We start from the raw sequence: 12,865 nt of genomic DNA on the forward strand, positions 1-12,865 counted from the left end.
CCTACCAATCCAACGGTATGGGTGCCCCAAATCCAAACCTCAACCAACCAAAGCCAATTTTTGCCGCCTCGCCTAAACCAGATTAGTAGCCCGAGATTCTCCGGATGAACAGGCGGGCAACCCAGTTTGCCAGTATCAAACATGGCCACCCCCTCGCCCGATTAAGTCCCGTCCACATGACCTCCGCTATCCTCGCAGATGCTTAAAAGTGCACGCTTAAAGATATTTAAAATTCTCCAACCTTCCCCCCAACGAAAACCTCAATTTGTCTAGGATAAACTTTTCTTTTCCCTCTTTGTTTCTCCCCTGAACGATTTGGGACCTGGAGTCGGACGGTGTTGACGGGTGACCCGACCCGGAAGTGGAAGAGAGCGGCGGGAGACATGGCGCTGTCAACAGCCCGACTCTGAGCCGAGTTTCTGAGGCGAAGGTTGCTGGTGGGGGAGGAACCGATGAGGAGAACTCCCACCTCGACCCGCGGCGCTTCTCCTCGCTGTGCAGTTCGGGCTATAGTTTCTGATTGTGTTTTCCAATTTCGGTGCCTTTTTGGGTACTCAAAGTGACCCCTCAGCCCGTCCCACGAAATGCCAGAGATTAGGCTTCAGCACGTGGTGTCCTGCAGCAGCGAAGACCCGGTGAGAGGACGTCCCCACCGGACAGTCTGTTGGCATGGTTTGGGTGGCGCCTCTGGTGGTAGACAGTACGGTTTGGATGCCACCTTTCGCAGCAGACAATTGGCATGGTGTGGGTGGCACCTCTGGCAGACAGCATGGTTTGGATGCCGTCATTCGTGGCAGATGGTGTGGTTTGGGTAGTACCTCTGGCAGACGGTTGGCATGGTTTGGGTGGTGCCTATCGTGATAGACAGTTGGCAAGATTTGGGTGGCACCTCTTGTGCTAGGCGGTAGGCATAGTGTGAGTGGCACCTCGTGGTAGACGGGTTGCGTGGTTTGGGTGGCATCTCTTGTGGTAGAGGGCATGAACAATGTTGGTGACACACCACTGTATCAGTAGATGGGGAGGCTCGGTGGGGCTCAGCCATGGACTTGAGGAAAGCTGGTTTTCACCCACATCCACGTCCTGGTGCACAGCGGAGAAGACGGAGCAGCTGACCAGGAAAGTGGACTGTGGAGGCGCGTCTGGTGCAACCTCCGCAGAGCAGAGGGCCGGGTGGGCTGTTGCAGTGAGAGATTGCAAGAGGAATATCAAGATCTGATTTCTCCTCGGATGGGATCCTTCTGGCAAAGGGACATACACTCAGCAGTGCACCCTGAAGGCGAGGGGTTCACAGAGACAGCAAAGGATGTAGGGGTGGGGGGCAGCGTCACAGAGACAGGGAGGGGTTAAGGGCTGGAGGGAGTGGGTCATAGAGTTGGGGAGAGTGAGACTGTAGGATTATGCCTGGTGCATATCAGACATGATCAGACTGAATAGTGGAGTAGGACAGGAGGACTGAGTGGTTAGCTCCTGCTGCTATTGTGATGGGTGTTTTATTGTTCCCCAGACCCATAAGGCTGAGAATCTGCTCCTTGCGGATACCTACCGAAAATGGCGGTGCGGCAACTGTGGAGAGAAGCAGAACTCAGTCATCCTCCAGGTGCGTCTGTGTTTGAACTGAGATATGGTCCTTCCTTCACACCGTGGTCTTGTTGTGGGTCTGTCCCAGGGATTCGGAGATTGGAACTGTGCACAGTGCTCCCTGTGTGGGTCTGACCCAGGGATATGGAGACTGGAACTGTGCATTGTGCTCCTGGTGTAGGTCTGACCAAGGGATACGGAGACTGGAACTGTGCACGGTGCTCCCAGTGTGGGTCTGACCCAGGGATACGGAGACTGGAAATGTGCACGGTGCTCCCTGTTTGGGTCTGTCCCAGGGATGCAGAGACTGGAACTGGACAGGGAAAGGGGGGATTTTCCACCCACGTACCCACTTGTACCCAGAGCATGGGCTGCCTGGTAATCACCCACTTGATGGGCAGTCGACAGCTGACTGCCCACAGCTTCCCCCCAGGACTGTCCTACGTAGTCAGTACAAAATTTACGCAGTGAGTTGGTGTAGCAGGGCAGACCAGAGCGAGGTGGGTAGCCAGGAGGAGGAGGAGGTGGTGAAGGGGAGACTCAGGCTGGCATCATCCTAACAATTGCAAATCACTGGACCGGCCAGGGAGTTCACCGCCTCTTTCCCTCCCGGCAAAGGAGCGGACATCGGGTGGAATTGGAATATTATCAACAGCCCGCTACCGGATGGGGGGTCAGTTCCACTGAAAGCCTCCTCCACTGCTGCAGGTACTGCCCTTCGGTCGTCAGCCCCGACCTGACCCGCATCCTCCCCCCATTCTGACGTCAGAGGGTCGGGGGGGGAAGGGCCTCTATCTCTCTCGCCAGACTGATTCAGTTCTCTTTATTGTCATTCCGCTGTACGCACATATACTGACAAATGAGACAACGTTCCTGTGGTCCAAGGTGTACAACACTACACCTAACCCGCACACACCACATAAAGTGACATTACCACAAATAATGTTTAGTGTAAGGTGCATTTATGATACAAGTTAAAAAGTGAGAATTATGATGCTATTGTTTCAAATGTTTTTATTGTGAAGCAACATCAGCTTAACCACAACAGACAATGTCCTAAAGTACAAGGGTTCTTTTTACTTTGTAACAACATAATGAAAATCAAATGAATGTATGTATAGTAAACAAGCAAAAAGCAAAGGAAACCCTACCACCCTGGCTCTGTTCCCCTTCCCAGCCCTAACCTCCCCTCACGCCTCCTGTATGTGCTGTTTAGGTCCTACCGGCCCCCACACTTAGTTCAGCTGTCGGTCTCTGCTAAATACTACAGTAATGGTTGCCAGATTTTTTCAGATTCCTTGAGTTGTCCTTGATAACGTATCTTATCCTCTCTAGATGCAGAGTATCCATTAATGCAGCCAGCCATTGTCTGAGTGATGGAGTTTCCTCCTTTTTCCAGAACATCAGTATGAGTTTCTTTCCATTAAGTATATCATAGGTCAGGAGTTGTTGCTGGGTAGCCTTGAATTTATTCAACCTTGCAGAAGTTCCAAAAATTATTAAAATGGGGTCTGGTATTATCTGAACCTTCAGTACCTTCAATATGACCTCAAATATTTGCTTCCGGTACTCTTGTATCCTGGGACATAAAGCATAACTATGTAACAAATTTGCCTCCGAGGACTTGCATTTCTCACACATTGGGGACACCTCTGAGAATATTTTAAGAAACCTTACTTTTGAGTAATGTAGTCTATGTAGAATTTTAAATTGTATGAAACAATGCCTGGCATTGATGGAACAGGAGTTAACATACTCCAAAGCCTCATTCCATATAACCTCCTCTTTCTCTGTACCCAAGTCCTTTTCCCATTCTTTTTAATATTATCCATTGTTGTATTGCAATTGTTTTGTATGGCATCATACAGATAGGCGATGATGTGTTCTGTCCCTAAACATGATCTTAAATGATTATCTGATTTGTCAGGTTCTGCCGTCTCAAAGCCAGAAAGGTGTGATCTTATATAGTGTCTTAGCTGGAGATACCTGAAAAAATGACACTTCTGCAATCCGAATTTGTCCTGGAGCTGCCGTAAATCCCTTGTATGTATAAGTCTCCAATGCTGCGTATCCCTAGTTCTCGCCATGCGTCAAAGGCCCCATCTGTACATGAGGGGATAAAAGAGGGGTTTACTGATACAGGTACAAGAAAAGATAATGTTCTGAGTTTCAAATGCTTCCCCATTTGTCTCCACATCTGTATGGTGCTATGGATAATGGGATTGCCTCTATAACAGGCTTTATTTAACCAAATAGGGGACATAATGATTGCCCCTATGGAATATCGTAGACAATCTTCATGCCCCATCTCCAACCATCTGGGAAGTACAACTGTATCATCTATCCAGTATGCTATATGGCTGACATTAGCAGCCCAGTAATAAAAAATGAAGTTGGCTAGTACCAGCCCCCTACTAGTCTTATTCTTGCAGAAATGCTCTTTCCTGATTTGATGGGCTTTATAATTCCATATGAACAGTAGAATTATGGAATCTAATCCTTCAAAAAACGGTTTTGGTTAGATAGAGGGGCAGGTTCTGAAATAGAGCAGTTGGGGAAGGAAGATCATCTTGACTGCATTTACTCTACCCACTAAAGAAATTGGGAGTGTCTTCCAAAATTCTATTTTTTTAATCTTTTCAATTAGAGGGGTAAAATTCGCTTCAAATAGAGAACTATACTTTTTGGTTATTACAGTTCCAAGGTAAGTAAACTTCTCAAGGGTTATTTTGAATGGAAATTGTTTAAGCCCCTCCTGTTCTTCGACTCGGACCGGGAGTAATTCACTTTTTCCCCAATTAATCTTATACCCCGAGAAAGTGCCAAATAAATTGACTATTTCCAGCAAAACTGGAATAGTAATATATGGTTTCGTTACAAACAACAAAACATCGTCCTCATAAAGGGAAATTTTGTTGATAGTATATTCTGTATTGTACCCGTAAATTTTGGGGTGAGAACGTATAGTCTCCGCCAGTGGTTCCAGGGCCAATGCGAATAATAAGAGACTTAATGCACAGACCTGTCTTGTGCCTCTGTGCAAGCTGAATGGTTCCGAGAGGGTCTGATTAGTTAGTATTTTAGCACTGGGGTTACTGTACAGTAGCTTAATCCAAGTTGTAAATTTGTCTCCCATTGCAAATTTTTTCAAAACCTCGAAGAGGTATTGCCATTCCACTTGGTCGAATGTTTTCTCAGCATCTAAACTTAATATTATAAGGTCTTCCTTAGGATGTCTTGGGGAATGCATTATATTAAGAAGGTGCCTGATGTTATGAAAATAATTCCTTTCAGGGATAAACCCTGTTTGATCAGAGTGTACCAATTTATTTATCTGCTGACTGAGTCTCCTTGCCAGCGTTTTAACCAAAATTTTCTGATATGAATTTAGCAGTGAAATCCGCCTATAAGATCCTACCTCCTCTGGGTCTTTGTCCTTCTTCGGAATAAGTGTGATAATGTCCTCATTCAGGGTTTGGGGGTAACCTGCCAGTTTCAAACGACTTTCTATACATCCTTGCCATATAAGGTGCTAATAAGTCACTGAACTTCTCATAAAACTCATTACCTATTCCATCTTAACCTGGACACTCGCCATTTTTCAGGGATCTAATTGTTCTTACTATTTCGTCATTTGTAATCTCTGCTTCCAAAGCCTGACACTCTGTCAGATTGAGTGAAGGTAGCCTACAGGTATCCAGAAATGTGTTTCTTTCTTTTTAAATCTCTTTATTAATTTTCAAAATTATAAACTCAGTAACAAAGTTGGTACAAAGAGATTGGAATAATCTTAATCAGCATATACAAAACGGATTTTAAGTAATATAGATATAAAAGACTTCCAAACTCATAATGAAATTAGTCATTAAAAAAAGAAAAAAATATATATAAACAAAAAAAATCCCCAAAAGAAAAAGAGAAAAAAAAACCCCCAAAAAAGAGAACAAAACAGGGCTAGACCAATATCTTGTATCAGACACGTTCAGTAATGTCATTAACCCCGCTCCTCTAATCATATAATTTAAGTTTTAAAAAAAGATTCGGAAAGGTCAGATTACATCATATGAAAATGTTGCATAAAAGGTTTCCAAGTTTCTTCAAATTTAACCGAAGGGTCAAAAATATCACTTCTAATTTTTTCTAAATTTGAACTTAATATAGTTTGAGAAAACTATTGGAATGTAGTTGGAGGATTGATTTCCTTCCAGTTCAACAAAATAGATCTCCTTGCCACTAAAGTGACAAAAGCTATCATCCGACAGGCTGAAGAAGACAAAGATCTATGTTCTATTGGCAATCCAAAGATTGCCGTAATAGGATGGGGTTTTAAATCGAAGCATAGAACTGTTGAAATAATATCAAAAATATCTTTCCAATATTTTTCCAAAAGAGGACAAGACCAAAACATATGAGTTAAAGAAGCCACTTCAGAGTGACCAGAAATGTATGCACGCTCCCTGTCGTTACATCAGATTGAGATGTATATAATTTTTCATAATACTGACGGAATCTTTGATTAATGTCTTTGTGTGACATCAATGGAACGCCCGTGTCTGATTTAATTTTATGAATGGCCCGATCACTTTCCAATTTGCATAGCTGTGTTGCCAGCAATTTGTGCTGTCTATCACCAAATTCAAAGAAATACTCTTTTTGAGAGTATTTGGTTAAGTTTGTATTTTAATGCTGAAATTCTATTGTATTTTCCTGCGGATGATTGTCGCGCATCCTCCGTGTCTAGTTTACATATTTGTACTTCTAGTTCTATTTGTTCTGCTCTATTGCATTTCTTTAGGGAAGACCGAAAAGAAATTATACATCCTCTAACATAAGCTTTACATGTTTCCCCTAGTAGTCCTGGGGGGTGTTTCACTATTATCATTTGTCTCAAAAAAACAATAAAATTTGCGATTCTAAGTACTCACAAAATTTTGGATTTGTAAGTAGCTGAGGATTAAACCTCCAATTTCTATGTATTTGCGTCAATTCACCCAGCTCCAGTGAAAAAGTAACAGGGCTGTGGTCTGAGATGACAATATTGTGATATCTTACGTTATTGACTTGTGGCATATTTTGCCATCAAGGAGGAAATAGTCAACCCTGGTATATACATTATGAACTTTAGAGTGGAATGAATACTCTGTCCCTGTTGGGTTGAATAGTCTCCATATCTCACACAGATTCATATTGTCTATTTATGTTCTCAGCAGGTTGCTAGCCTTTGATGGTAATGCCCTCTGGTTCGAAGGTCTGTTTAAAATGTATCCAGAACAAAATTAAAATCCCCTCCAATAATCAGGTTAGTGCTGGAGACCTCTGGTATCAATCCTAGAACTCGTCTAAAAAAATTCAGGTCATCTCAGTTTGGTCCGCAGATATTCAGTAAGGTAACTGGCATAGATTGTATTTCCCCAGTAACTATAATGCTATTGTTGTTAGGTGACGAAATGGAACGTTTCTGCGAATTATTATTGCCACACCCCTAGATTTCATTGGAAACTTTGAGGAATATATTTGGCCTATCCACTTGCCCCTAATTTTACAGTGAGCTTCATTCTTCAAGTGTGTTTCTGCAACAAGATCACATTGGCCAGTAGCGATTTTAGGTGAGACAGCACTTTACCCCTTTTCAGTGGCTCATTAATCCCATCTACATTCCAGGAACAAAAAGTAATGCGATTTCTTGTCCCCTGACCTCCTACCATTTCAGTATTTAACATCTGTATGATAACGTTTTTGATCTGTTCTGGACCTTGTAAATCTATTGGTCATTAGAAATGAATGGACCCTAAACAGCACTTCCTTCCCCCTGTCCCTCCTTCCCCCCACAACCCCCATCACCCTTGAAAGCTCGAAATAACCAACAAAAAAAAAAATCCATGTCACCATACGCAAATACACCTAGTCAAAACTCTAGGAATAACTTCTTGATCTCTAATATTTCCCTGAACCAATTTAGTAGCTCCCCAGTTATATAGATGGTCACAAAGCGGAATGAAAAAACCGAGAAAAACTAGCAAACAGAGATTATCGAGATGTTAAAGTAAGTGCGATTCTCAAAGTTATAACTTACTCTAGCACCAGAAAGTCTAGCACCATTAACAACGTACTCCTCATACAACACCAGTTTAGAACAACTCTTATTACTATCCGTGCACTCATAGGGCCTTAATTCGACAAAGTACAATCCAAATATAACTCAAAGAGTCCTGTTTTCCACAGAGATTAGAGGCAGCGCCTCATTAATGTCCAAAACGTTCACAATTTCCTACCATGGAGTTTTACTTGGGGCATCTTCATTCTGTAAGGGGTTTCTTCTCACTGTGCACAGTCACTTCTCAGCATTTCCCAAATGACGTTCCGCATACCGGCGAGCTTCTTCTGGATCTGTAAACACCGCCTCGGTTCCCTTAATTGTCACTCGTAGCTTTGCGGGATAGAGGAGGCCAAACTTGACTCCGGGTCTATCCTGCAGCAACCTCCTGACCGGTGTGAAAGCCGCACGTAGTTTAGCCACCGTGGATCTCTCTGAAGATCTGAATCCTTTGTCCTTGATATTGTACATTCTTGGCACCTATCGCCTTCTGCATTATATCTTCAAATACAAGGCAATAATGGATCCTCGTGATCAGGTGTCGAGGCGGCTTGTCGCCCCCCCCCCCCCCCGGGCGCTTCCGAAGTGCTCTATGTGCTTGGTCTATCACCGGAGCTTCTTCCAGGTTTAGAGTTTTTTTTAGCATCTGTGCCGCAAAATCTCTTGTCTTCTGCCCATTTTCTTTCCCCTCTCGTAGGCCCGCAATTCTCAGATTCTGTCTTTTCAAACGTCCCTCTAAATCCGGGCATTTTTCGGAAAGTTGTTCAACTTGTCCACAAAGTTGTTTCACCTTGCTTTCCAGCTCCACAACTATGTCCGAAGCTCTGTTAGCCGACTCTGCTATCTCTTTCAGAGTTTGATCCTGTGTATTCAGCTGGGCTTTCAATGTGGTAATTGCAGCATCATTTTCCGCTTTTAACGAAGCAATTTTACTTCTCAAAGAGACCGCCACCTCTGCAACTTTTTCTTCGATTTTATTACAGATGTCTGACTTCACCGTAGTTAGCTCTGCACGTAGCGACTCTATGGCCACCAATTGTTGTCCATACGCTGTGCACGTGGCTCCACGTCGCCCTCACTTGTGAGCTCCGAGGTGTCAATTGGGCCTGTTTTATCATTCCTCCCTGCCTTAGCCATTGCTCTTCTGGAATTTTGTAGTGCACTCCTTCACTCTTTCTCCTTCTGGTGTGTATCGAAGAGCACCTCCCCTTCATTTGCCACCCTAAACCTCAAATTGACTTTGTGTAAGTGAAGTTTTAATATCAAATCTGCCAGGGCTACAGGAGGGTGCGTCCTACTTGCTCATGGCTCAACAGCGCCCCTCCGAATTATGATGCTATTGCGCTTCATAATTGATGAAACCTGGGTGGTGGCAGGAGTTTAGGAAAAGCTGTTTCCCATCCTGACAGTCCTTGTCCTAATGCTATGGTACCTCCTGCTTGATAATAGGAGGTCAACAAGATTTTGGGACGGAAGGGAGGGTCCTGCCTACATAGTGCACCTGATAAATATGTTGGATGGGTGTAAGACACATGCCGATGATCCTCTCAGTAGTCCTTGCAATCCTTTGTAGGGACTTGCGGTCAAATGCCTTGCAATTCCCTGAGGGCTGGTCTCTGGTGAATGATGTCAAACAGCCGTAAGAACTGTGCCATTTTTGTCCTTGCAGTTTGAGAAGGCAGAATCGATTCACAGCATTGATATTGGCAATGAGGGGTCTGCTTTCGTGGAAGTGTTGGTTGGCAATTCAACATCAGCCTGTGAGCAGGACTTTGAGGTGAGCAGCCAAGACATGGTGTCATATTAAAAGTGAAGGTTGATAGGTTTTTCATTAGTCAGGGCATCAAAGATTACGTGGAGAAGACAGGAGAATGGGGTTGAGAGGAATAATAAATCAGCCACGATGGAATGGCGGAGCAGACTTGATGGGCCGAATAGCCTAATTCTGCTCCTATGTTTGTTCTAATGGTCTCCTCTCTCCCAGGTGATTCTGGTCTCCTCCTTCTTCATGTCTCCCACGGAGAGTCGCAGCGGCAGCAACCTCAACCGTGTCCGGATGTTTGGGCCTGACAAGTTGGCCAAAGGTGTCCTGGGAAAAAAATGGGACCGCGTCAAAGTGGTCTGTACTCAACCCTACAACAAGGTGAGCAGGGGGATTCTGTGAGGAAACTGGAACATAGAACAAAGTCACCGTGGAGTTTATTCACAGATGCACAAGTCCACGTGGACAGACGTGCAATAAAAAAATCTATTTGTAGCAGCATCATGGGCATGCAGCATCAGAGACAACATTCACAAGAAAAACTTCAACATATAAACAACAGAAAAGGTCAATTTTAGTGCAAAGTGAGGTCCTGATGATTCTGATTTTAGTGTTACTGTACCTTTTGGTCCATCTCGACTGTACCAAATTATTAATCTGCCTAGTCCCATTGTCCTGCACTCAGACCATAGCTCTCCACACTCCTCCCAACCATGTACCTCTCCAAATTTCTTTTAAATATTGAAATTGAACCTGCATCTACCATGTGTTCTGGCAGCTTGCTCCACACTCATGTACTAACCCTCATGTATATTTTACCTTTCACACTTAACCTATGGACTTGTGTTCTAGTCTCATCCAATCTCAGTGGAAAAAGCCTGCTTGCATTAACCCTATCTATACTCCTCAGAATTTTGTGTACCTCTATTATCTCCCGTCATTCTCCTATGTTCCAGGGCATTAAATCCTAACCTATTTGAGCTTTTCTTAAATTCGGGTCTTTAACTCCCTATAACATCCTTGTAAATTTTCTCTGTGCACTTTCAATCTTATCTTTCCTATAGATAGGTAACCAGAACTGCACACAATACTACAAATTAGGCCTCAATAACAACTTGAACATAACATCCCTACTCCTGCACTCAGTAGTTTGATTTATAAAGGCCAATGTGCCTAACGCTCTTTATGACCCTATCTACCTATGTGAGATATGGTAATGTGGGACTTCAGGCTTCTGTACATCCTGTCCAGTGGGTGCTGTGCCCATGAGCATGGGCTGGATGACGGGGATCTTTGTAGATGGTTAAATACTTCCGATGGTGACAGATGTGTCCTTAATGTAGTCCACTGAGTCCATTAATCTGCAGCTTCTGACTCATGGCAGTGTGTTCCAGGCACTATTTGTCTGTTTAAAACAAAAACTTCTCCCACACATCATCTTCAAACTTACCCTCTCTCATCTTGTATGCATGCCCTCTAGATTTTATTAGACACTTCTCTGTCTAAAGAGATTCTGACCATTTACCTGCTTATAGTTTTATAAACGTCATTCAGATTTCTTCCTCAGCCCCTGCAGCTCCGGAGAAAACTAACCAAGTTTGAAGATTCGAGATTGTTTAATGTCATTTCATCCTCCCCTCATAGCTCACTCTAATCCAGACAGCATTCTGGGCACCCTCTTCTGCCCCCTCTCCAAAGCCTCAACATCCTTTCTGTAGTGGGATGATCAGAACTGAATGCAGTACTCCAGATGCAGCCTAACCAGAGTTTTATAAAGCAGCCACAAAACTTCCTCACTCTTGACACAGATACAGCAGATGCTGGAAATCCAGAGCAACACACACAAAACGCTGGGTCTCAGACCAAAACATCAACTGTTTATTCCTCTCCATAGGTGCTGCCTGCCCTACTGAGTTCCTCCTGCATTTTGTGTGAGTTGTTCCTGATTCAGTGCCTCAACTAGTAAAGGAAACCGTCCCACGTACCTTTACCGCCCTGTCAACCCCTGCAGCCACTTTCAGGCAGTGATCAACGGATCCCAAGATCACTCTGCTGCCAGCCATTTATACTGGGAGATGGAGTGGCCATTCTGTTCCTCTTGCTCTAGTCTATCCCTCTGCTCGATCTCCCTTACTACACATCTCCCAATTTCACCCTTGATTCTGTACCATACAGAGAATTCGTGGGGATTTTGTTGGTGTTTCTGACGGAAGGAGTAGGAGAGTCCAGGGTGGGTTGGAGTTTTAAAGCTTCGGCCTTGATTCTAGCAATGAAGTTGGGAAGCATTTCTACAGGTTGGGGGAAGGGATTGAGGATTCTCGCTACCGATCATCTGCGTTTTTGAATATATGAGAAACTTGGATCAGCATCTCTGGGAAGACGAGCTAGTACTAGAGAAAATAATGAGGATATTGACAAGACATCGTCATAGTCATACTTTATTGATCCCGGGGGAAATTGGTTTTCGTTACAGTTGCACCATAAATAATAAATAGTAATAGAACCATAAATAGTTAAATAGCAATATGTAATTTATGCCAGTAAATTATGAAATAAGACCAGGACCAGCCTATCGGCTCAGGGTGTCTGACCCTCAAAGGGAGGAGTTGTAAAGTTTGATGGCCACAGGCAGGAATGACTTCCTATGACACTCTGTGCTGCATCTCGGTGGAATGAGTCTCTGGCTGAATGTACTCCTGTGCCCACCCAGTACATTATGTAGTGGATGGGAGACATTGACCAAGATGGCATGCAACTTAGACAGCATCCTCTTTTCAGACCCCACTGTGAGAGAGTCCAGTTCCATCCCCACAACATCACTGGCCTTACGAATGATTTTGTTGATTCTGTTGGTGTCTGCTACCCTCAGCCTGCTGCCCCAGCACACAACAGCAAACATGATAGCACTGGCCACCACAGACTCGTAGAACATCCTCAGCATCGTCTGGCAGATGTTAAAGGACCTCAGTCTCCTCAAGAAATAGAGACGGCTCTGACCCTTCTTGTAGACAGCCTCAGTGTTCTTAGACCAGTCCAGTTTATTGTCAATTCGTATCCCGGTATTTGTAATCCTCCACCATGTCCACACTGACCCCCTGGATAGAAACAGGGGTCACCGGTTTGATCCAGAATGATCCAGGGAAGAAATGGGTTAATGCATATGAAATGTCTGATGGCTCTGGGCCTGTATTTGATGGAGGTTCGGTGGGGGAGGGGTTGCGCAGGGTTAATAACCATATAACAATTACAACACGGAAACAGGCCATCTCGGCCCTTCTAGTCCATGCCAAACTCTTACTCTCACCTAGTCCCACTGACCTGCACTCAGCACATAGCCCTCCATTCCTTTCCTGTCCATTTAGCTACCCAATTTAACTTTAAATGACAATATCAAACCTGCTTCAACCACTTCTGCTGGAAGCTCGTTTCAC

General features: G+C 44.2%; 1 protein-coding gene across 3 annotated transcripts in view; it reads left to right on the forward strand.

Annotated features, from left to right (window-relative positions):
- Window positions 1–348: 348 nt before the first annotated feature.
- xrcc1 (X-ray repair complementing defective repair in Chinese hamster cells 1) overlaps window positions 349–12,865 on the forward strand; it is a 40,304-nt gene continuing 27,787 nt past the window's right edge. For all 3 annotated transcript variants that reach the window (XM_063038991.1, XM_063038993.1, XM_063038992.1), the window contains exons 1-4: window positions 349–635; window positions 1,505–1,597; window positions 9,342–9,449; window positions 9,657–9,815. In XM_063038991.1, the coding sequence (XP_062895061.1) occupies window positions 585–635; window positions 1,505–1,597; window positions 9,342–9,449; window positions 9,657–9,815 (411 nt within the window). In that variant the 5' untranslated portion in view covers window positions 349–584. The remainder of the gene's footprint in view (window positions 636–1,504; window positions 1,598–9,341; window positions 9,450–9,656; window positions 9,816–12,865) is intronic.

This window comes from Mobula hypostoma, assembly GCF_963921235.1.
Source record: "Mobula hypostoma chromosome 8 unlocalized genomic scaffold, sMobHyp1.1 SUPER_8_unloc_2, whole genome shotgun sequence".
In the NCBI taxonomy this organism is placed as follows: domain Eukaryota; kingdom Metazoa; phylum Chordata; class Chondrichthyes; order Myliobatiformes; family Myliobatidae; genus Mobula; species Mobula hypostoma.